The sequence below is a fragment of the Pseudorasbora parva genome, chromosome 15 (genome assembly GCF_024679245.1).
Source record: "Pseudorasbora parva isolate DD20220531a chromosome 15, ASM2467924v1, whole genome shotgun sequence".
NCBI lineage: Eukaryota > Metazoa > Chordata > Actinopteri > Cypriniformes > Gobionidae > Pseudorasbora > Pseudorasbora parva.
In genome coordinates, this window is record NC_090186.1 from 18,879,662 (window position 1) to 18,905,715 (window position 26,054).

General features: G+C 38.4%; 1 protein-coding gene across 1 annotated transcript in view; it reads left to right on the forward strand.

The window, feature by feature from the left end:
• The first annotated feature begins 12,786 nt into the window (after positions 1 to 12,786).
• The window catches only part of LOC137041243 (exostosin-1), a 448,506-nt gene continuing 435,238 nt past the window's right edge, over positions 12,787 to 26,054 (forward strand). Inside the window, exons 1-2 of the mRNA XM_067417291.1 lie at positions 12,787 to 13,961; positions 16,203 to 17,270. Coding sequence (XP_067273392.1) covers positions 16,312 to 17,270 — 959 coding nt within the window. The 5' untranslated portion in view covers positions 12,787 to 13,961; positions 16,203 to 16,311. The remainder of the gene's footprint in view (positions 13,962 to 16,202; positions 17,271 to 26,054) is intronic.

Genomic DNA, 26,054 nt, shown 5'->3' on the forward strand with positions numbered 1-26,054 from the left:
TAGAATCTCTTGAAGCATCGGAAATACATTTTGGTCCAAAAAAACAACGACTTTATTCAGCATTGACTCTTCCTTGTTTGTGTTCAAACCTCAAATAAAGATTCAAACGGTTCTGAATCAGTGAATCGTTCAATGATTCGGATCGCATGTCAAACTTTTGAAATCATGTGACACTGGCAATCCGAATCATTGATCGATTCACTGATTAACAACCGCTTGAACCTTATTTGAAGAGAAGACAATGCTGAATGAAGTCATAGTGCATATTATTTTTGGACCAAAATGTATTTTAGATACTTCAAGAGATTCTAACTAACTGATGTCACATATGGACTACTTTGATGATGTTTTTATTCCCTTTCTGGACATGGACAGTATAGTGTGCATACACTTGGATATGCTCTCGGGCTAAATATAAAATATCTTAAACTGTGTTCCGAAGATGAACGGAGGTCTTACGGGTGTGAAACGACATTAGGGTGAGTCATTAATGACATCAATTTCATTTTTGGGTGAACTAAGCCTTTAATAGGCTCACATGTTTCTTCTGTTGTATACCTCCATAAGTCTCTGTGTACATGCTTAGTAAAATAATTACACTAAAATTTTCCTTTTTCATTAATGGGTCTCCTTGCTTGGTTTCACTGTTATGGTGGATTGGAAAAATCCTAAAGAATGATTTCCTTCAGAAGTGGAATATTACTTCCTCTGTAAGTGTAATACTTTAACTTAGATTTTAGTTTTGTCAGGTACAAATTAGTCCATTAATTTTTGTGGTAGATATATTAAAACCCTCATATAAGGATGGCTTTGTCATCTTGGATTTTAGTGACCAGTTCATTTTGGAGCTACAGGGGTGAGTGAAATTAAGGTGCGGAAAGGGGAAATTGTGTGAATATACGATTATCACAATGTCCACAACTCAATTGTGATTTTTAGTTTAGCTAGCATACACCATGATCATAGCCACTAGCCAGAGCTGGACTTAATGAACCAGTAGGAGAAAGGAATGAGGAGAAAATTAGATTTACACTCCAACACACATTTTAAACTGCTTATTCAGTTTACAGTTATCAATTACAAACAGTCATGCAGAAACAAATTCATTCACACATGAAAACTAGCAATAATAAATTAGCAATATAGCAAACTCAGTATTCCAGCTATATGTTTACAAAATAGTTTGTGCTAAACATGGATTACAGATGGTCAAATGTTCTATTCAGTTCACATGTAAACTCCTTTTCACAATGATCGTAATATAAATATAATGGGAGCATTGCCATTCTAAATCCACTTGCACTTATTTCCATTGAAGCAGAAGATATTCTCTCCAATAATATAATACAACAGGTTTTACACCAATGGTGTCAGATGTTAAAGCAAAACAGGTATAAAGTAATCAAGACCAAACAAGACATTATCTCTCAACTAACTATTTATCATTTGTAATGGAAATATAAAATAACGCTTAAAGAAATGCAATATTTGTCAGCAGTATCAGAAAATATATTTCGGACAAAAAGTCTTCAACTTTTTCCCAGTAAAAATATCAGAAAATATTTTGAATAAGATACATTTATTTGAGAAGCAACACTGCATAAGATGTAAAGACTTGTTTTTCATAGATTGTAGCCTATCTTGAATTTAAGTATTTCATTTTACTGCACTGATTGATTTAAATTGTTTATATTTAAAAAGTAGAGAAAATACACCTGTATTCAAGATACATTCTCTGAAAACTAGTACTTACATTGTTCTATTATTTATATACACACACGCATGCACATGTCGCACACACACACAATGGCACTGTTTCATATTCTGTTTGAGTGAATTCAAAGTGTTGTTACTGCATGCCTGCCCAGAAGGAGAAAAAAAAAACATTGGAAAACAGCAGTGGACAGAGCCAGAATGGAGCCCAACAGAGGGCACGAGGGCAGAGGCCAGCAGGCCTTTTAATGTTAACTCAATTGACAAGATACAGTGAAGCACTGGAGATATGAAAATAAAAAAGGTAGAGAAAGAATAAGAGAGTTGGGTGTAAAGATGAAGTTAAAGAAGGAAATAAATTTGGAAGAACATAGAGAAACAGGTAGAAAGGAAGAGAAAAGGGTAAGGGAGAGGTGATGTGGAAAAATTAAAAACTAAGAGGAAAAGAGCAAGATCAACATGAATATGAGAGGGCAGGAAGGAGAGGTGAAAAGAAAAAGAAGGAAGAGTGACAAAAGGCCAACAAGATGAGGAGATGATGATGCAGGATGCAGGTGAAGATGAGAAAAAAATAGACAGGCTGAAGAAAAAAAGAAAGATGATCAGTCTGGGGAGAGAAGAAGTGAACATGAGTAGGATGTTAAAAAAGTTAAAGAAAAGAGAAAGAATGAAAAAAAAAGATGTTGAAAGTGGAGACCAAGTCACCATTTTGAGGTCAATCCTCAACTAGCTCCAGCCAAATCTCTGGCTGGTCCTTCATTCATAGTCATCAGTGAAAGAACTATTAAAGGTTAAAAGGGTCATTCGACACCTGGCTCCACTAGCCACCGAGACCAGACCTCCTTCATCAGGGGCAGAACCTTTGCAGGTTCAACGATTATCTCAAGACCCGACGCTACCAGCCATTGAGATGAAACCCCTGCCTGGTTCTTTCTTCATAAAGTCATCAGCAAAAGAACCATTGAAGGTTAAAAGGCTCAGTCAACACCTGGCTCCTCCAGCCATCAAGACCAGACCTCCTTCATCAGGGGCTGAACCTTTACTTTTGACACCTGGTTCCACCAGCCATCACAACCAGACCACTTCAATCAAAAGTTACGCTGTTGATGGTTCAAAGAGCCTTTAGACATTTTGCTCCAAAATCAACTGTAATGAAACCAGTTCTTTTATAGTTAAACCCGACATGGTTAAAAAAACATCTCAACACCAGGCTCAACCAGCCATAGAAACAACAGCAGTTCCAAATAAGCCAGCTTCAAAACTAGTAATATCCTTCTCCACTTCTACGTCCTCTGAATCACAAAAGGAGGAACCACTAATGATTAAAAGGACTTCTCAACACCTGACTCCACCAGCCACAAAACCGTAAAAGGAAGAAGTTGTCCTAATGGACATTGAATCTGAAGAGGATATGGAGAACACAGAGAAGACAATACCTCTTAGAGAACTGAGTAGGCTTAACACAAGCAATTAAATCAAATGCTGGAGACTGGGGTGAAACAGGATGGACTGATTGGTAAGTTGGCGAATGACAAACACCAAGCATCTAAGAGGCATATAGAAAAAAATTCCATCCTGTGGCTCTAAAACAGTCGGATGACTCTGGGAAAAGAAAATGTTTAGACTCCTGTTATAACCAGTTCTGTAAAGATGGAGTTGACGTGCACTTCTAGTTGGTAAAAAGGAAAACCTGCCCCAGTCGACAGATCACCGAAGACAACATTATGAATCCTAAAATGAAAAATTGAATTAACCTTGCCATAGTTAAATAACAAGAGTTCAGTACATGGACATCGCATACAGTGAGTCTCAAACATCATTGCATCCTCCTTTATATGTAAATCTTGTTTGTGAAAAACACCACGGAAAAACAGGCTATTTTCAACATAATGCCAACTGCGATGCAGTCGCTGGGATCATTAATATGTACGCCCCTAACATTTGCATGTCAGCCCATGTTCATTGTCAGGCGGAACTGTGCAGCCACTGGGAATTCAGCAGATAAACAAGTGTCAAGCGAGGATAGCGAAAACGGTAGATCATGGAGAAAAAAAAAAAAAAAGGTTATGTTCCAGGCTTTTTATACCTTTCCCACAGATAAAAAATGCCAGTCATGGTTAATGTTTATTTACAATCGGATACCACACAAATTTAATTCAAAGTTGTTCATTTGCTCGGCCAATTTCACCACAGAGTTTTTCTAAGCTGGGACAATATTAAGCAGGAGTCGCTCAGCATCTAAAACTGAAGAAAGGGTCGAATCCATATTCCTGCAAACTGTGTGTAGTGATTTTATCCACTACTTGACTGTCAAACCCCTTTCTGATTAAATAGAAATGTTCTTAGTAAGACTACTGTGTTGTCTAGATCCAACGCAAGACAGTAGCAATTGGAAACTCCAAGTAGCTCACATAACAGTTTGTCAAATGACAAAGGTTAATATTATTTCCTGCCAGCATTGTCATAAAATACAACAGTAGATATGCATGTTGATCCCTTTTGACGGATTGAAATCGCCTAAATTTCATCATCAACACATAACTCAGAAGCGAACTATGTTTACTACTACTGTTTAGTTACAGATCGCTCACTCGATCCTTGTAGCTAACGTCACCTTCTCCACCATCTAAGTTGAAATGATAATCATTTGACAAGGCTTCCAGTCAATTTGTTAAATAAATATACATTTTTGAGAACTGAACCCTGGAATACTGGGGGTGGCAGCACTGGGGCCTGGCTGGCCAGGGGACCTTCAGGGTGGAGCCATGGGCGGCCATGGCAGGTCAGGAGCCGTGGGCAGAGCTGGAACCTGGGGGCGGGGTCCAGAAAACTGGGAGCGGGCATGGGCAAGTCCCCAAATTCTATGAGCCACCGCTCCCTTGGCTCTGGCGTGGTTGCATCCATCATGGTCAGAGGCATGGGCTTCTTGGCGGCCCTCCTCTTTCGCCTCTTGGGCCTTGGGGCAGGCAGGGCTACACGGGATGGCCCACTGGAGGGATAGATGGCGTTGGCGAACTGGCCAGGCCACGTGTGTTTCTGATGGAACTGGACGAGAAAGACACACAGTCTCTGGTTTCTCTTCAATTTTGAACTCAGAACAATTTCGGAACAAAATCAGATTGATTGTCTCGACCAGGGAATAGGTACACGCAGGTTCTAGAAAACAAATTGTGTCCTCTTCCAGACCCATACTGCGTCCAACGGGGCATCTGGCCAGTTCACCAGATAGGCAAGCTCAGAGAATTCCTCCACATACCTCTCCAGCGGGCGTCCGCCCTGCCTGAGGCCCCACAGGCAATCCTCCGCTGCTGTATACGTAGCTGGGGACTCAGGAGACAGCGGGATCAAGAAGATGCCTATCTTAGAAAGGAAGTCTTGGCAGTTGGGTCCAGTCTTCTGTTACAGGTGTTGGATGCAGCAGAGACGAGGAGATCCAGGACTTCCAAACAAAACAGGCTTTATTTAAACCAGACTCAAAACAGATCATCAAACACCATTACCTTAACATGAGACCAGACAAAGAGTGACTGAACAGGGGAGAACTAAATACCAACACTGATGACTAACTAAACGAGGGGGACAGGTGAAAACGAGGACAATTAACTAAACACAGCTGAAAGGAACTAAACTGATGAAGGTAACTGTGACAACGGAAAAGTGGCAGGAAACAGTACATAGGAACATGTGACCAATTAAAAACAAGAAGCACAGGGAGAAAAACACAACCAAAACAGACATGGAGGCCTGTTGCATGAAGCTATCTGAACAAACTCTGAGTTTCAGAGTAGGTTTAGAGTTGACAAATCCAGATAAATTCAACCTGGTTTAGATCAAGTTCAACCGTTTCTCAAAGCTCTGTATAAACTTTCTCTGTCAACTCAGGTTTAATCCAGAGTTAGCGATCAACTCTGAAGCGCGTGCACCTGAAAGTGTGACACGTGCAGCAAACAGCCAATCACAGTGTCCGTTTGATTCATTTCTCTTCTGAAGATTGAGAGATCGTTTTGAAAATTACTATGAAATGAAATGTGTTTACAAGGCAGGAATAAACACTGCTGTTGCAGAGAAAGTTTGAGAAGCAGCTGAAATAATATCTGACTATATCAATGCATGATGTGAATAAAGAATAATGCCTAATAATTAGACGGATGGTATAGATGTGTTAGCTGTCATTGAGCAGCAGAGCCAATCAGAGCAGAACTCTGCATTAAATATTCGCGACCCTTCCAAATAAGGCACAAACAGAGCATTACATCCCATAGGGGCAATTTCTAGGGTTGTAAATGGACATATATGGAGCATATCGGGACAATTTTTGACCTTAAATAAATCACATACCCTCTATTTAGATATCAGAGAACAATTCGTAATATTATTTCAAATCATTAGAGCACCTTTAATAAACAAATCACAAACAAAGTCAAAATAAATGGCAGGACACCCCTACGCTCAAAAAACATAAAAATTAACTCAATTAAATCATCATAATCAAACAAACATAGTTAACTGAAAGATTTTGGGGTCTGTCAACGGGAGGAGGCATAAAGAACTCTTCATGCCACAAGAACAACGACAGAATGAGCTCCCCATCTTCGATTAGTGCCGCCCTTTTAAACCGGCTCATCCGTAGATTCACCAATCAGGCTCCTCCAACGACAGCCATTCCCTGCACACATGTATACAAAGAAAAAACAACCCATACAAAACAGATACCAAGAATCGTAACCCTCCAACGCTGACACTTTACAAAAAGCTAAGGAACTGGATGAACAAATGAGGAGGCTGTTCTGCATAGACTACAACCAAAGTCCCAAGAGACAGCAGAATTTGGGACACGAGAAGCCTAAAAACAAGATTTGGTCCTGTTTAGCTAGGAAAAAACACAAGAGCTGTTTGAATAAACCCCAAAGGAAGAACCCCAACCCCCCACCCCAGAATTCAAAGTCTGCCTCTCCAAAAGCAGCTACTCTTCACCTCTGAACTAAGATCGAGATGCTCTTCCTCTCGGACAAAACCTTGCTCACGGCAGGAGTTGAAGAAAAAATGATTTTCTGCTTCAACGCGATTCTTTCTTCAACAATTTTGAATCGATTCTGGGAATTTCAAAAGGATGTGCATTATTCTCGTGTGCTAAAAACTCTCAACTGTAAAGGAGTTTTCTAATGCCTTTACAGAGTCTTTATCAAGGTCTGTTTCGAAAGCTCCATCGCATTGCCACAACACTGAGGAAATGACTTTGATGTTTAATGAGACATGTACAAAATATTCTAGACACACTTGCACCACTGAAATCAAAGGTTGCTAAACTTTGCTTAGATCCATGGTTTAGCCATCATACCCGTGCTCTCAGGCAGGAGTGCTGTAAAAAAGAACGTAAATTGAGAAAATATATGCTACATGTCTCTCTGGAGATTTTTAGGAACTGCCTGTCAGCCTATCAACATGCAGTCAAAGCAGCTAAAACGGATTACTTATTGTATAACTATAAGTTTACATAATCCAAAACTGCTGTTTAATACTTTTGATAAAGTGATTAACCTCAAAACATCTTCCAATCCAGATGCTACCCCTAAGTTGTGTTTAGAAACTTCTAGATTTTTTTCAGGAATAAGACTGAGGTTCTATATTCTTGTAGTGCCTATAATGCCTCTAATTCTTCCAATCCTGCCCCTAATAATGTACAGCTAACACACTTTAAACCAATTGGTCTTAGAGTTTACTAAAACCAACTAGCCTACATCACCAGTGGCTATCATGCAGACATGTTTTTAGAGAGGTGTTAAGATTAGCCCATCTGTTTTAGTTCATTGAGCACTGGCATTATTCCATCCTGTTTTAAGCATACAGTTATTAGACCATTTCTAATGAAAGCCAAGTCTTGATCCGTCTGATTTGAATAATTTCTCAGCCGATCTCCATAATACCTTTTTTTGTTAAAGTGTTGGAGAAGATTTCTTCAACTCTCTGCATTCTTAACAGATGATCTTCATGATAAATTCCAATCAGAGTTTAGGGCTCGCCATTGCACAGAAACTGCCCTCCTTAAAGTGACAAATGGCCTCTTGCTCACTTTGGATTCAGGTAACTCTGCTATTTTAATTCTGCTCGATCTAACCACTGCCTTCGATACAATCCATCACAGCATTCGTTTAGATCGTGTAAAGCATGAGGTTGGGCTAAGCGGCATGGTTTTGCAGTGGTTCTATTTGTATCTCTACAATAAGTCTGTTTCAGTTAAAATTGGCATTATTCATCACCTTCAGTTCCTCTACCATTGGGCTCCCACAAGGGTCCATATTAAAGGGATAGTTCAACCAAAAATGAAAATTCTGTCATCATTTACTCACCCTCAAGTTGTTTCAAACCTGTATGAGTCCCCCCCACTTGGTTACAAACATTCTTCAAAATATTTTGTTTTTGTGTTCAGCAGAACAACGAAACGCGTACTCGCAAGTAGTTGTGCAGGGACAGAGCATCCAGGGTTATCAAGGACATTGCTTCTGGGCCTAGAGGAATTGTGGTAAGAAAGACTTGCCATCTGTAGGCAAGTATGCCAAATGCGTTTTCGACAACACTTCTAGCTCTTGATAGCCTGTAATTGTAGACACGCTGGTCATTATCAAGATGTCTGAAAGGGTATGGTTTCATTCATTATCCACCTCCTCTGCAACAAACATAAAGGATGACCATGGTTGAGTCAGAAATTACTTTAATTACTTCACAACTGCTAAGAAAGTTCATTGTATATAGTATGTTGATGTAATGTAGGTGTAATCTGGACATGATGATGCGATGTAACTGACGCTGTAAGTCACTTGATAATGACAGCATGGCAACTGACCAGTGTCAGTTACGTCGCATCACCTACATTCACATATCCTCTCCTCTGGCCTCATAGGCTAGTAAAGTGTCCATCATTTGCAAGAGATTCATACGCTAATTTAAAAGAAAACATGTTAGATGGACTTTTTGCATGGTTGGATGGATGGATGGTTTTTGCACTTGAACTCTTCGCATATACACTCACCTAAAGGATTATTAGGAACACCATACTAATACTGTGTTTGACTCCCTTTCACCTTCAGAACGGCCTTAATTCTACGTGCCATTGATTAAACAAGGTGCTGAAAACATTCTTTAGAAATGTTGGCCCATATTGATAGGATAGCATCTTGCAGTTGATGGAGATTTGTGGGATGTACATCCAGGGCACGAAGCTCCTGTTCCACCACATCCCAAAGATGCTCTATTGGGTTGAGATCTGGTGACTGTGAGGGCCATTTTAGTACAGTGAACTCATTGTCATGTTCAAGAAACCAATTTGAAATTATTTAAGCTTTGTGACATTATCCTGCTGGAAGTAGCCATCAGAGTATGGGTACATGGTGGTCAAAAATGAAAGGAGATGGTCTGAAAAAATGCTCAGGTAGGACGTGGCATTTGAACGATGCCCATTTGGCACTAAGGGGTCTAAAGTGTACAAAGAAAACATCCCCCACACCATTACACCACCACCACCAGCCTGCACAGTGGTAACAAGGCATGATGGATCCATGTTCTCATTCTGTTTACGCCAAATTCTGACTCTACCATCTGAATGTCTCAACAGAAATCGAGATTCATCAGACCAGGCAACATTTTTCCAGTCTTCAACTGTCCAATTTTGGTGAGCTTGTGCAAAATGTAGCCTCTTTATCCTATTTGTAGTGGAGATGAGTGGTACCCGGTGGGGTCTTCTGCTGTTTTAGCCCATCCACCTCAAGGTTGTGTGTGTTGTGGCTTTACAAATGATTTAATAATGTGTTCGATTTATATAGTGCTTTTCAAGGCACTCAAAGCGCTTTACATTGAAGGGGGGAATCTCCTCAACCACCACCAATGTGCAGCATCCACCTGGATGATGCGACGGCAGCCATATTGCGCCAGAACGCTCCCCACACACCAGCTGATTGGTGGAGAGGAGACTGAGTGAATAAGCCATTCAGGAGAGGGGGTTGATTAGGAGGCCATGAAGGACAGGGGCCAATGGGCAAATTTGGCCAGGATGCCGGGGTTACACCCCTACTCTTTTTCCGAAGGACATCCTGGGATTTTTAACGACCACAGAGAGTCAGGACCTCGGTTTAACGTCTCATCCAAAAGACGGACTGCATACTGCATACCGGAATTTACCGCATACCTCGGTTGTAACGAGTGGTTATTTCAGTCAAAGTTGCTCTTCTATCAGCTTGAATCAGTCGGCCCATTCTCCTCTGACCTCTAGCATCAACAAGACATTTTCGCCGACAGGACTACCGCATACTGGATGTTTTTCCATTTTTACACCATTCTTTGTAAACCCTACAAAAGGTTGTGCGTGAAAATCCCAGTAACTGAGCAGATTGTGAAATACTCAGACCGGCCCGTCTGGCACCAACAACAAATTGCTTAAATCCCCCTTTTTTTCCCATTCTGACATTCAGTTTGGAGTTCAGGAGATTATCTTGACTAGGACCACACCCCTAAAAGCATTGAAGCAACTGCCATGTGATTGGTTGATTAGATAATTGCATTAATTAGAAATTGAACAGGTGTTCCTAATAATCCTTCAGGTGAGTGCACATATAAATACATGTAGACCACTTAACGTGAACTGCAAAGAGTTTGCTGTACATTTTACAGTAACGGCAGCAGTTTGCTATCAGAATTTTAAACCAGCATAACAAAAATGTTCCTGGAACGAATCGCCTATACTCTGCCTTTAAGTGTGCTTGTGGCTGTTTATTACTTTTTGTACTCATGTTTAGAGGAATGACAAAGCAGTCTTACATCTACCACATTTTCCTTTAGGCTACTGCTACTATAGCCCAAGGACATACCTGTGATCCAGACAGGTCAAAACCTTTTTGAAATATTTAATATGAGATTCAGTACCTTGCTCTAGAAATCATATCTGTAGTTAAAAATACTGTAGTTAATTGCATTTATATTGTTCTATGTTTGAACTCTCAATTGCTGTGGTGGTCCTGATAAAACTCAACTGTGTTGAAAAAGAGAGAAGAGAGAAATATTTTCGAAATGTGGAAGCATGTGATTATAGATTTTTTTGTTTTTGTTTGTAAAAGTGGGTAATGGGGTTTTATTACAGGTAATTTAGTCTGCACATTAGTTCTGTTTGAAGTACTGATTAGTTTATGTATTTTATCATATAAAAAATTGCTACATTGAAAAGGCATATTTCATCTTAAAATCCTCACAGAATAGAATAAATAAATGTATATAAAAATAATAAAATAATGCATTCAAAATAGAATGCATTTTTATTAAATGCATTTTTATACTGTATAGCAAACAGGTACAGATCAATCAGAAAATACCACAAGGTCATAATGCATCAGAAAGGTTATTCCAAATATATATAAAATATATGAATAGACAAATAAGAATCTTCCCTAAGGGACAGTGTATGTGTTCATACATTTTTTTTTTTTTTACAGGGAACACAAACGTGTTGTGTACTCTGTTAAAATGGAGTATTTGTCAGGAAGTAACATCCACCACTAGATGGAAGCATTTATCTCACAATACACGCATCTGCTCATGAGAGAGCTCAGGGGTCTCTGGATGAACAAATGGTCCCACAAGCTGAGTGATTCCTGTCTTGTCAAATTCCTTTTTTTTCTTTTTTTTTTACATTGCATCTCGCTCTATCACACACCATAGACTGTAAAAACACACACACACACACACGCACACGCACACACATTTTTCCATTGTTTGATTATAAGTTCCTTACTTATTATAACTGCTGATTTTTTTTTATTTTACTTGTATTGGAGACGATCATCTGTTGTGAATATAATGGAACTTAGTTCAGACTAGCTTATTAATTTAGCACTAAATGTCGGCCAGATAGACTGACATCGTCTGATAGTGAATTATGAATATAGATTTATGATTTCTTTACAAGGACTGTAATAGTCTACATTGAAAATAGGTCTACTTTGTGCCCCCACAAGTTATGCATTATTTTACTATTATTTAACTCTTCTTTATTACAATGATACACAATCTCATTAATAAAGCTCTGTCATAATAGGGTCATCCTACTTTCAGGATGTGGGATTTCTTGAAAACAATCTTATGTAATTGGTTTCAACACTTTATCTTGTTACATTGTTACATTTAGATAAAGATGATTTTATAGTCAACTCTGATGATTTTATAGTCAACTCTTTTTTTTTTAAAGTTTTTTTTAATTATTATTTTACAGTAAACAATCAAATCTTCCTGAAAACTATATTTGAACAAACATTCCTTTTTGATTGCGCTTGTTGCATAGTGACCTTAAACCAAGTGCTAGCAATGGCTAAATTAATTTTAAAATGAACAATTCTGTTACTTTTTACACTCTTTTTAAAATAAAGTTTTTTTTTTTTTTTGTTTTTTTTTTGTTGTTGCTGGTTTTTTTTGTTTTGTTTTTTGCAGTTAAGTCATTAGAATAAATAGCAATTAAATAAATAAGGTTAGATAATTGGATTTACTGTAAATACAGCACTGTAAAAAAAGAGTTGGTTTAACTTAAAAAAGTAAGTAACCTGGTTGCCTTCAAATTTTGAGTTTATTGAAATTAAAACATTGAGTTGATACAATGAATTTTTAATTTCAATGAACTCAAAATGTTAAGGCAACCAGGTAACTTTTTTTCTAAATATTTTTTTTTACGGTGAGGTAACAAATATAATATTGAAATTTAATTAATTAATTAATTTTATTTTTAATTTTTTATATATTGCAGTGATGTCATTAGAAGAACCATTTTAGATTCCACAAATCATTTTTGAGTAAACATGTTTTTAACCTAGTGTGAAGGACATTTTATTTAAGAACCTGCATTGGAAAGGGAATGGCTTCTTCATTGAAGATGCCAAATATATAGTTTATCAACAATTAAACATGTGTGTCAGACAGTTAAAATAAATTGACTTAGAACACATTTTCAGAATGGAAAATACATCCTTTTTTTTTATTATTATTGCCGCGGTGCATCAGAAGAGGGTACCATATAGTTTTTCCATGAAGATGTTTGCAGACAGTCTCTCGGTTTGTCGCGCGCGTCATGCTTTCCTCGTGTCTACGCATCTGTCGGTACTACACTGCTCTTCTTCATGACCGTCCCTTCTCCCAGACAGCTTTCTCTGCTAAATAACAGTAAGGACAGGCTCGATGACGGTGGGAGGTTCAAGCTCACAGAGATGGTGAGCGGATTCGCCAACTCTCCTCAGAAGCTCGTGCTCCACGCCTGATGGTTCTGAAGAGGGATTGTTTATAGAGCCAGGCGTGCGATAGAAGGTGTGCGTGTTTTCGCGGGCTTGTCCCGGTAAAGATGCGCTGGAGTGAAGTGACATTCAACTGGCAACAGCGTTAACTTTAACGCCATGTGCTTGCATTTGTAGAGGTATCGATAAAGATGAATTATCACTGAAATGTCAAGCGAGCGAAATCGGGGTTCGTCTTGGACTCTATGCACGTGGTCCCACTGGATTGACTCCGGATCAAACTGTGAGTGACAGCTAACTTCAAATTAATCCAAACCGTCGGAAGGACCTCGATTGAAACCTGTGGTTCAGGCTAGATTATCCGATGCTGTCAGAGTCTCAAGGATGCTGTGAGACCACATGTGGCGTGATGAGAAGTTTCGCGTTGGGTTTGGAGAGTTGTAAAAGCAACTTGAGCGTTCAGGATGTCTCAGGAACTCTGCAATGGATTTTGCTCTAAAACCTGGACATTTGTCCAGAGAGATAGGGGTGGATTATCATCACGTTCGTAGAAGGGTCTCTTTCTTGATTCTGGAGATACGCAAATCTGCAGGTTGATTTCATGATGTATCGAGACTTGTGGATGGAATGTCATATAATGAAGACTCAATGGATTTTTTGAAGTTGCACAGTGACAGCCACGACAAATGTGAAGATATTTAGATCAAGAATGTAATGATATGAACAGACAACAACAAATATGTTGCTTTATCAGGGTAATAGATTCGGACAGCGTATGTTTTTCTGTCAATTTCACTTGTAATCGCATTATTATAAAGACTGACGCACAGAATCTTTGCTTTATGCATACAGAAATGGCTGGTAAATACTCGGCACAACTTATAATAATGCGCTGACTTGAAAGCGCTTTAATTTACTAGATAAAGTTGAGAATCATTGAAGTTCTTCTACTCATCAGTAGATGATTGACGCTTCAACAGGTGACAACAGGTAAAACATCTCTGTCTCTCTATATGAACGCACTTTCAGTTCAGCATGTGATATAGGCTATAAATCAATTTATAGTCAGCTAATTTTATTTTACTGTAGTTTATTGTTTTTAAATATTGCCTTAGTTTCTGGAGTTTCCAAGTGAGGTGAACAGTCAGTAAATGTTTTTGGTACTGGAATAGCTTCACTGACTAAATAGAGATTTTTTCTCTCTTTATATCATCTTTATAAAGTGGCTGCACATTTTTGTATGTTGTCAGTTTTTTTTTTCTTCATTTGACTATGTTCTTGCAGGGCTGGGGGCAAAATTCGGCACTGGGCAAATAAATCCCATCCGGCCCATGGGTTTCTCCGTGAATGCTTTTGCTGGGGATAGGGCCTTAGTAAATAAATGAATACATAAAATAGGACCAGAACAAATCTTGATAGGCCATCTTACAGTTAACAACCTTAATATTGCATTTCTGTCACATAGAAATGCACTTGACCGTAAAACACAGATTTTGAGCTAGGATGCTGCGAGGTACATTTACTGCTATTAAATTCTGTCATTATTTAATTACCCTCAGGATTCCGATCCTGTAGCTTACGACTTTCTCTCTTCTGTGAAATACAAAATAAGATATTTTGAAAAATGTTGGTAATGTTGATAACCAAACAATATGTAAAGAAAGTCATTTAGATCTGGAATGATATAGGGTGGGTAAATTAGGACATTTTGGTGTGAACGATCCCTTTAAAAACAACATTTGTAAAGAGTTAACTCCTAATATATTTAAGATATCTTTCACCAGGCTCTCACAATTTACTTAAATTAAAATTCATTAGAACTATTAAAAAGTTCATAAAACATTTAAAGAGAGAAAAAAAAGAAGCCTTGTCCTCATGGGGTCTAGGATTTAAAGCTGTTTTGTTAAATCATCCTATTGGCCTAATGAAATGTAAAGTTCTTGCATGGAATCCAGGGTGCTTAGGGTTGGATTTACTTCATAAATCCAGGCAAGATACATTGTACAAGACAAATACAACAAAAACCAGTGGGCCACTGTCACTGCATGATGGGCTAGTCCTTGGCAAAAAACTAAACAAAACATTGTATCAGCCCCAAAGTGCATCGGCCCACCGGGGAAATGCCTTGCATGCCGGATTTTCAATCCAGCCCTGAGGCTACAACTGTAAGTCCTTGAAGCCATGGCTCTTTAGTAGTATATGTGTAAATGTGTGTTACACTTTATTTCAAGATGTCATTGTTACAGTGTAATTATATATTTAAGTACTGAGTAATATTAATTAGGTACATGTACTTACTAGCGAGTTAGGGTAGATTTGGTTGAGGGTTAGTTGCATGTAATTATGCATAATCTATTGTTATTACTGTACATGTAATGTGTAACAATGACACTGTAAAAAAAAGTGTTACCTAAATATGTATATATTATATTGGTGTTTTCAAAAGTTTCAGTTACAACAAAGATTACCGTCCGAGTGCACTAAATAGACTAAATTCCCAAGCCTTTCTTAGGTGGTTATAGTGCTCACACTGTAAAAAAAAAAAGGCACATTTTGAACTTTTGCAGTACAATCAACTTGGATGTTTAAGTTATTTCAATTTAAATTATGGTAAACTGACTTTAAAAAATGAGTTACATCTTGTATAACTAATAAAAAGAAGTTTAACATTTCTTACCTTATTTTGATGAGTTAAAACAATGTAAAATGTTGTCATAACTTATTGAACATATTTTTTTTACAGTCCATAATTACTTATTACTTTATTATAGATAAACACATTACAAATACATGGCACAATACAAACCCCTTAAGATTTACTTTGAAAAGATAGACCTCCCTGTAAGTCGCTGAAGAATTTGCATACTGGTTAGCATAATTACTTCTCAAAACAAATTATAATAATTATTAAACATGTACAGTAGGGTCTAAAAGTCTTTTATTCCGTAGTTTACAATTTAATCTTTTGGAAATCAAGTTGGCTAAATCTTGTGCAAAAGAGCTTATTTAATTTAGACATATTTCTTCTTTTGACTTCATAACATCTTTTTGTGTTCAGCATTTTAAAATCTTCAAAATGTATGCTTTTTAAAAAAATCCCATATCTCAATTTGGACTTTTTTTTCTTCCAGAATACAGACTGTATTCAGATGTAGTTGCAATAATAGATTCTGGATTTTCATTCTGGTGTGTAAAGCTAACATGAGCGTCTCTGTATCTCTCTGTTTACAGTGGTCCGTGCAGTATCAGAATGCTCATACTGGTATGAGAGCTGGTCCCGTGGGTTTACTGTCGACCCTCTTTGCTTCCTTCTTTTCCTGCCCTGCTTCTCGCTGTCCACATGCAGGCGAAGAAGCGATACCTGCTGGTATCTGTGGGGGCCTGTAGCCTGCTACTAGCCTACCTGTGTGGCCTACAGATCGGTGAGTTCCAGAACCATGCAGAGCTTTATGGAGTCTCACAGATCCCTGGTGTCCCACCACGTCCGCCTCGCTGGCCAGAATGGGTTGATCCTCTGCAGACATACCTGGGTGAGGCAGAGCAGGAAGAGGACGGGCCGCTGCTTCTTCATCAACACACGTCTCCTCGCGAGAGGCGAGAAATCCAGAAGAACATCTACAAGAGCCGACGATGTCGTATGGACACCTGTTTCGACTTCCAGCGATGCGAACGGGGCTTTAAAATCTATGTGTACCCCCCTCAGAAAGGTGAAGCACCCTCGGAAAGCTACCAGAAGATTCTGGCAGCCATCGAGGAATCGCGGTTCTACACAACGGACCCTAATGAGGCCTGCCTTTTTGTACTGAGTATAGACACTCTAGACAGGGACCAGCTGTCCGCTCAGTATGTACATAATGTCCGAGCCCGAATTCAAAGCCTCCCTCTATGGTACGAAGGGAGGAACCATCTGATTTTTAACTTGTACTCTGGAACATGGCCTGATTATACGGAGGAACTAGGCTTCGATATCGGCCAAGCCATGTTGGCCAAGGCCAGCACCGACATGGACAACTTTAGACCACATTTTGATGTGTCCATCCCTCTGTTTTCAAAAGACCATCCTCAGAAAGGAGGGGAAAAAGGTTATCTGGTTCTTAACAATGTCCCTCCTTTACGGAAATACTTGCTGGTCTTCAAAGGGAAGAGGTATCTAACTGGCATTGGTTCTGAAACCAGAAATGCTTTGTATCATATACATAATGGGGATGATATCATTTTATTGACTACATGTAAACATGGGAAAGACTGGGAGAAACATAAGGATGCAAGGTGCGACAGAGACAATGAAGAATACACAAAGTAAGTCCAACATTTTCCTGTTTTTATCACGCTGGTGCAAAGATTGTAGCTTGTCTTTAAAGGAATAGTTCAGCCAAACATGAAAATTCTATCATGATGTTGTTCCAAAGCATTTTTTTTGTTTATACAATGAAAGTGAACAGTTGAAACATTCTTCAAAATATCTTTTGTGTTCCACATATTCTAGGTTTGGAAGGAATAATTTACTGAATCATCATTTAGTAAATCAATCATCAATCATTTAGTAAACAATGGCAGAATTTTCATTTTTTTGTGAACTATTCCTTTAATCTTTGTGTAGAATTTACAATGTCAGTCACGCTAATGAGGTGCAGATTGTTTGTTTGCTCGATTCATAAGAATTTTTTCAGTTTTGGCTTTACTTTTCTGTTTGGTTGTTTAAAGGTTTACCTGAGTAAACAGCATTGAGGATAGGAAAGCAAAATGGCAGTATTTAATGTCAGAGTGATTTAGACTGTTGCTTGTTTTGTACTCTAGACTGTAGTGTTCATGTAGTTATCATGGGAATACCGCTATAAATGGAAGTGGTGTTGCATTTGTCTAGCTCAGGAAAAAAGTACTGTGGAAAAGGACTCTAGAGGACTCTTAGGCTGAAACAAAGCCAGTCTTCATCTTTTTGTGACAAATAAATGAGAGTGGTTTGTGTAAATGCACCGTTTAGGTGAGATCTATGTTATAGTTTTTAATTCTCTTTGGTACAATGATAAAAAAGTGATTGCCTTATATTATAAGTACGTGTGTGCAATGCACATAGTTGATTTATTTTGCTAAGATGCGAACATTGATTGCCATGTGCAGCAATCAGTGGCAGTAATATAAAGCAATTTCATCTAGTTTTATTTGATACATTTTGTGTTTATGTGTTGTTCTGAATAATTTAAATGGGAACTATGCCCCTTTTTACAAGATGTAATATAAGTCTCTGGTGTCTCCAGAGTGTGTCAGTGAAATTTCAGCTCAAAATACTCCACATATAATTTATTATACCATGTTGTAAATGCCCATTTTTGAGTGGAAGGAAAAACATGCTGCAATTTTGTGGATGTATCTTTAAATGCAAATGAGCTGCTGCTCACTCAACCCACTTTCCAAAGAGGGCGGAGCCTGTACAGCTGGCAAAAACGAACTAATGATCTGTTTTAATTATCATCTCTGTCGCAGTCACGCTCACGTGACATTGCAGTTCTTCATCATCATGAACGTTTATTATCTGCATGTGTTTTAAAGCCATATCAGTCTAAATTTCTGATAAATGGTTTTCTAAGGGCACACACCTGAAGTATGCACACAGAAAGCTGTGTCAAATGGTGCATCTCGTGAGTATTAAATGTAGTTCGCCTTCACATCTTATTGTGCTTAAACTGTCAAATATACACAAGGTTATGTCAAAAACACAGAGTTCACATAAACACAGTCGGTAATGTCTGTGGAAGTGAAATCAGCGTAACACAGTACTTACTGCTAAATGTGCTATTAATATGAATCAAACAACAAAAGAGAAACTAAGAAACACTCACTGCTCTTGATTTAATAACTTTTATTAGCTTTAATAAGTATACATTTGTTTTACTTGAAGGCTGCTGTTGAATGCTCTGGCGAGGAGATAAACATGGTGGATTGTGTTCAGCTTAGGGTTGCCATTGTGATGTGCCTTTCCGAAGATTATGAAATATTATTTCATGTGTGTGTGTTGTGTGTGTGTGTGTGTGTGTGTGTGTGTGTGTGTGTGTGTGTGAGAGAGAGAGAGAGAGAGAGAGAGAGAGAGAGAGAGAGAGAGAGAGAGAGAGAGAGAGAGAGAGAGAGAGAGAGAGAGAGAGAGAGAGAGAGAGAGAAAATGGAAGCAAGCAGAATACGGGTGATGCAGCGCCATCGTGCACCTGCAGTTAAAATCTTAGCTCAGAATTGTCTTTTGAGACAGGATCTTTTCTCTGACCCCTATTGTATAGTATGACCAACACAATTTTAGATCGATTAAACACACACTGTTCTTTCCTGTAGGCCAGGCTGGCAGGCATAACATGCCAAGTTGGTGCTTCTTCTACAGACTGCTTTATGCTCGCGTGTCACATGAACGGACTGTAATCGCAGCTTTTGCGGTTACAAAATTGTGTTTATTCATGTCGCGATATTATCGCAAATGCAAGTAATCGCTCAGCCCTAGTTCAGCTCACTCAGGGCTGGGTCTTTGCTAATAAAGGCAACCGTCAGCAGTCATGGGCGGGGCCTAAGCATATGCGATGTCACATTGCATAGAAACTGCAAATGGCTTATTCTGAGACACTGTTTATGATTTATGGGGATTAAAAAAAAAAGCAGTGGGTGTATTTTTACCATTATAGGATGTTTGTGTCACACACACTGCCGACACACATTTATGTTTTTCAAATTAAGTTAAATTTTGCATAATAGCCCCCATTTAACAGATTATTTATTTGACTATGAGCTAATTAAGACACACACATCCCCTGGGTCTCTCACTGTGTTTATAATCAGCCTTTCAAAGAGCGGGCTGGAACTACATTTTACGTTTATATTAAGATATTTTCTCTAAAAAGGCATACGTATTATATCCAGCTTTGTTTTAGTTGTCCCTGTTTTTTATTGCAATGTTTGTAGTTTTGTTACAGTGTAATTACATAGACATATTTTCTGAATGTTGCAAGAAAAGCTGAATTACAAAGATGAAAATACTGTGTGTGTAATAGGTATGATGGTTTTTAATTGTGGCAGATGGCTGAGTGTGATTTTAAACTGTGCATTTTAAAGATTTTAAATGGTGCAAATAAAAACAGTGTCTAAGATAATTAAATGTTAACAACAGTCTATACACTACACAAATTTGGAAATTAAATTATCCCTCATTTTCACCTTATGCATTCATGACTCAATGATACAAAACAAGAGTTATAATTTACCCGGGGAGTATAACAAATAGGACAGATGAAATCAAAGAATTTTTGGACATTACATTCGATTTACTCACTGGTTTTGCAAATGTTCTTTGGGTGTCCGAAAGGTTTTGACAATTTAGTGTATTAAAGAGTACTGCATTAATGTATACATGTAGAGTATTAAAGAGTTGGCAAGATTTGACTTTTAAGTAATTGATGGATCATCAGACTGAAGAAAGTAGGGTTAGAAGGTCTTGCAGGCTCTGATACTGCAAATTAATTGAGAGGATTTCAGAGAGGCAGAAAAGTCAATAATTGGCCCTCAATTGAATTAAGCAGGAGCTTAGAGTTACAGAAAATATCCCACACACATACTTGAATACAGGTTCTCCATAGGTGTAATGGTTTTCATACTGTACAAACTATAAATTATATCGCCCTACACAAACCCTTACCCCTAAACCTACCCATAAAACAAAACTTAATAAAAGTAAAAAAAAGTATAAGATGTTTCTAAGCCATTTGATTAAGAAGGACACAGGAAGTGTCCTCATAAACCGTGTTTACATTGTAAAACCTGTGACATTATATTGCCTGCATTTGTGTCCTCATAAACCGCTTATACCTGTACACACACACACACACACACACACACACACACACACACACACACACACACACACACACACACACACACACACACACACACACACACACACACACACACACACACACACTTCTTCTGTGCCAACCTGGTCTTACTGAATTCTGTGAAATGAACACGGACCCTTAACTCAAAATCTGTGGTAGTTTCATGGAATCGCTGAAAATTCTGTGATGGGTCCACAGAAGGGATGCCTATGTAAGTCAAAGACAAGCAGTAGGGGTGTAAGAAAAAATCGCGATATTATGTTTGGCGATACTGTATCGATTCTCAAAAACGCTGTATCGATATTTATATATTTATTTATTTATATCCAAGATTCGCGGTTTTGTGTTCGGTTTAAACCAGACTGTATAACACCCAAGCGCTAGATGGCAGTGTTATCTCAGACCGTATAACTGACGCGGAGCTGGAGAAGGGCAAGGTAAAAGTGCGTGCATCGCTACTGTGTTTGCATTAGCAGACCCAGCTCTCAAGACGATAGCATTATTCCGCTCCTACAGTATACAGAGCTGAAGCAATGTGCTTCCCTCGCGGCCACTTGCACTGCTCGTGAACTGGAGCGCATCTCATCCTAATTTAACGAAACTCAGCGTAGGCCTCACAGACATGAAATATATCTTAAAGCCGCACTTGGCTACTTTTGCTCTCGGGGTCCCCCTACAGTTTGGAAAAAATAATGTCCTCAACTACTGTCGTAAGATCTGTCATCCTACAACAGGGGATGCCATCGCACGTGCATTTGTTGACATGACAACCCTGATAGCCCTGAACTAGTGATGCGCGGGTCGTCTCATAACCCGTGGACCCCATATGTCTATTTAATGGTCGCGGGTGCGCGGCGGGTTGTAAAAATATATACAGTGGTGCGGTGTGGGCCAAATAACTTCATAAAAGCGTCCCGCGGGTCGGTGCAGCACTAACAGTTCCCCTGAACACTGCAAGAGGAGTTCAGAGTTCTTCTGGCGTCGCGTGTGAAATGTCTTCATCCCAGGTAACGTTACAGTCAGTGGCATATGTTTCAGCATGTCATATGAATATAATTTCATGGGTTTTATTTTTTTCAAACACCAAATCATATCATTAACAATAAGCTTTTTTAGCGAAAAGGATTGAATATTCAGCAGCCCAAGCTTTATCATTTGTTCATCTGTATTATATCTGATGATTATTTGTTGAACATCAATTACATTTTTACTGTTGAAAGGTTTTGATGTTTTTTTTTATATTTACTATTTATTTTGGGGAACAGACACTAGGTGAAAGAGTCTATGTGTTGGAATGTATAGCCTATTTTATTAATGAAGTGCAATGTTATTTTACATTTGATTACAGTGTCTGTACCTAAATACCAGAAAATGTTTATTTCAATTGTATATTTGTTCAACTGTATTTATTTGTGCAATTGCTAAATTTGTTTATATATTCTTTTTTAATTACTGGGTGTTGACTTGTCTTTAATAATGCTTGAAATTTATATTAGTTAGTGTAGTTAGGGCCCGAGCAACGATGATATGAGGATCCTAATGGAATTGTTCGGTCTATTCTTCTTCGTTTAAAAATAAATTGCATTTTTGAGGGCCTAAACATGCTCGAAAACTTACAAAACTTTGCACATGCGTAAGAAAATGTGAAAATGTACATTTCATATGGGTTTCAGGATTAAGTGAGGCAAAATGGCTCGATGTCTCTTTGTATTAATTTTTCCTGTTATTGACATAATGCATGTCATTGACAAGATGCCCAAACAGATGCTCTAATAGTTTGAATATTCGTGTTTATTTTAGAGGGCCATTTCCAGATAGGGCTGAAACGATTAGTCGACATTGACAACAATGTCAACAATAAAAATTTGACGGCAAATATTTTTGTTGTCGAGTAGTTGTTTGATCTCATGTGACCTAATGCAAGGGCCTGCAATATCGCGATTTGACCGCTACGGCGCTGTAGCACTAGAGTGTCATGCAGCCCTTGCAAATGCTATCGTGGTAGAATAAAACAGCTCAAATTATGGCAGTGCAAACTAATCCGATCTAGCAAAGTGTGGGAAAGTTTCACAAAACTTCGAACCAAGAATATTGTTGTGTGCTATACATACAAGGGGCAACTTGCTTTTAACAGAAGCACGACGTGCATGTTGGAGCACTTAAAGATGAAACATCCCAGCACAAGAGGAGCTGGTGAGATGAGAGTTCTCCAGCTTAAGATAACTAATTAGCGGAAAATCTCTTTATTAGAGAAGACAATACTACTTATAATAGTAATAATATTAATAATAATGATTAAAGTATAAATAATAATTACAGTACTTTGATTTATTTTGGATAGAATAAAGCTTGATCAAGCTTAGGAGTCTTGTAACACTATTAGGTATTATAGTCTTATCACTTGCCTGTATTTTGTTCCACATGCATGATGACTTACAAAAGGAGATAGGTTCATTCATGTCAGTTCTGGTTTATACTGTTAATTAAAAGGTGAATGAGAATCTGTCAGCTCAATTGTCATGTAAAAAAGATTGTAATTTTTATACTTGTAATAATTGTTTGCAGATTAATATTCTTTGTGTCCTGAAGTAAATGTCCCGTTTAAGCAGCACCTATTATTGATCACTTTTTCGTCGGAGGAATTGCAGCTGTTTTTTGTTTGTTTTATTCAACTGGAAGAGAACAGAATATTTAAACAATGCGTTGAAGGCATTTGTGTGTGATTTTAGTTGGAAAAAAATCTGAGAACTTAAAGAAGGACCTGTTTAGTTGGCTCAAAGTTCATTAAAACAACCATTTCAAAAAGCTAAAGTGATTTTCTTTTTTTATATTATAGTTAGTATATGTATACCTCAATGTTTTAACTAATTGAATAATGGTGATGGCAATAATGGATTAGTCGATTAATCGTTCTAATAATCATTAGATTAAAGGTGCACTATGCAACTTTCCATCCACTAGAGGTCGTCTATTCAAAGCAAATGCGTAGTTTGATGACACAAAGTTTGAGCGCAGCATCTTGGGACATGCGGTCTTCACCTCACAGCCGTTGAAAAATAGGACTCAGGCAGATATCACGTTCATGAATGCGGTTATTAACGTTACTATAGTGTAAAGCAGAGCAGGACCGAGTGTTGTGGAGCTGAGCATGGCAGCTGGAGCGATTGTTAAACAAATACCCGCCTCGCGAACACCGGGACTTTTATTATGACGGGACGGGACACATTCGCTGGGCGCTTGCACTGATCCGTTCTTCCGGTTATGATTATGAGGTAATGCAGCTCTGTTTATCATATAAGATACATTTAAGTGGGTTGAAAATGATGTTATGACATTACTCTGTGTGTTCACATGTTCACACTGTTAAGAGTAAAGCGCTCCTGCAAAATAAAACCCGAAACCGAGGGTAGCGCAGATATGACGCAATTGACAGGTGACTTCCTCAGATGCTATGCTGAAACGTCCCGGTCCTTAGTTAAAATAGCAATTTTCTTACAATTTACAAATAGTTGGAAACATTTGGGATATTGTAGGTACTCAACTGAACAAAATATATAACACTGGCCTAGTGGTATTTGGATACTTTACTGCAAAAATACTACATAGTGCACCTTTAATCGATTATCAAAATAATCGTTTGTTGCGGCCCTATTTCCAGATGTTTTACTTTACCAAACTCCTCCTAGAGATTCAATCAGATCAACATCATAATTGGTCAGTGTAATATAAGGCTTTTATGACATTAAATTGTGAAGATCTTGAGTTTTCCCTGGAGGGCATGTCGTTGTTGGCCTGACAAATTTCGATGTTACGCCATGAAACAGGAAGTTGTTGAAACCCAGGCCAAGTCCAATCCGCCCCAAACTTAAAAAAGTGTATCCATCCATTATAAAAGTAATCCACAAGGCTCCGGGGGGTTAATAAAGACCTTATAATGTGAATTGTACTCCCGCAGTTCAAGATGCAGTATGTGTGAAACAGGCCTAAGTCAACACCACATAACTCAAAGAGGCAACAAGCACAACACTAAAAAATGACCTTGTAATTCACATGATTTATGAATGCCGCACTGCATGCAGGGAACCAGAGTTCTGCTGTGTAAAATGTGCAAATCCTAGAGTCTAATGAGGGATGAAATTTGAGAGAAGGCACTGAGAGCTCCACCAACTTCTTCTCACTGGTCTCACCACTGGACTCTTGATGGAAAGTTCACACCGACAAGTTTTCATTATCAAGTGAGCCAGTCAAAGAGAGCCACGTTTCGGAAGATGTCGAGTCTGCATTTGTGCCTACAGTGGAAGATGGAAGACAAGAAGGAGGAATAAGGTGGAGAAACAAGGGAGAACGAGCCCCCACTGATAAGATGTATTGATAGACTCTAAATTAGAGCAGCTCACGACTGGGTGCTTCCTAGAAATCCATCACACTCGAGAAAGAGAGACAGCATAAAAAGAGAAAGAAAGACAGACGTAGCGCGAGAGAGAGAGAGAGAGAGAGAGAGAAGAGAGAGAGAGAGAGAGAGAGAGAGAGAGAGAGAGAGAGAGAGAGAGAGAGAGAGAGAGAGAGAGAGAGAGAGAGAGAGAGAGAGAGAGAGAGAGAGAAGCCTGCTGTTTTTTAATTAGGGTGTGTGATTAACGTGATGTGTTGTTTTTTAGCCTCAGAATCACACAAAAGGGAAGTGATTACAAATCCCAGTTATACCTCCAAAATTAATCACCCTCTTCAATAAACACAGCTGCTCAAACTTTGAGAGCACACTGCTGTGCGGTATTGAATCCTAAACTTTTATGACAACCAAACTTGAGAAATTCGCCATTGCATGAAAATTACCCAATTTGTTGCAGTGTTGTCATCCCCAACCCATTCTCACTCCCAAGGCGTCAAAAACCGAAGCATGCTCAAGTGCCTTCTGCGTCACAATAAAGACGCTAAAGGTACCCCAAGGCGTCATGTTTCGACGCGCTGTGTGTTCCATTCATTTCAGTGAGAAACCTTTGGCGTCATACACAGACGCACTGGGTATTAGTAATGTTATCGTCATGGTGAAATTGTATTAGTTTATAAATTTGCCATTATGACATGTTAGAGTGTGTTTTTCAATTTAATCAGCAAGCATAATTTTATTTACATTTATTTTATTTACGCTATTTAGACATGCTTAACATATAACCCAACCCCATCCCATCCCTAAACCTACCCATTTGTCTGAACATGATATAAA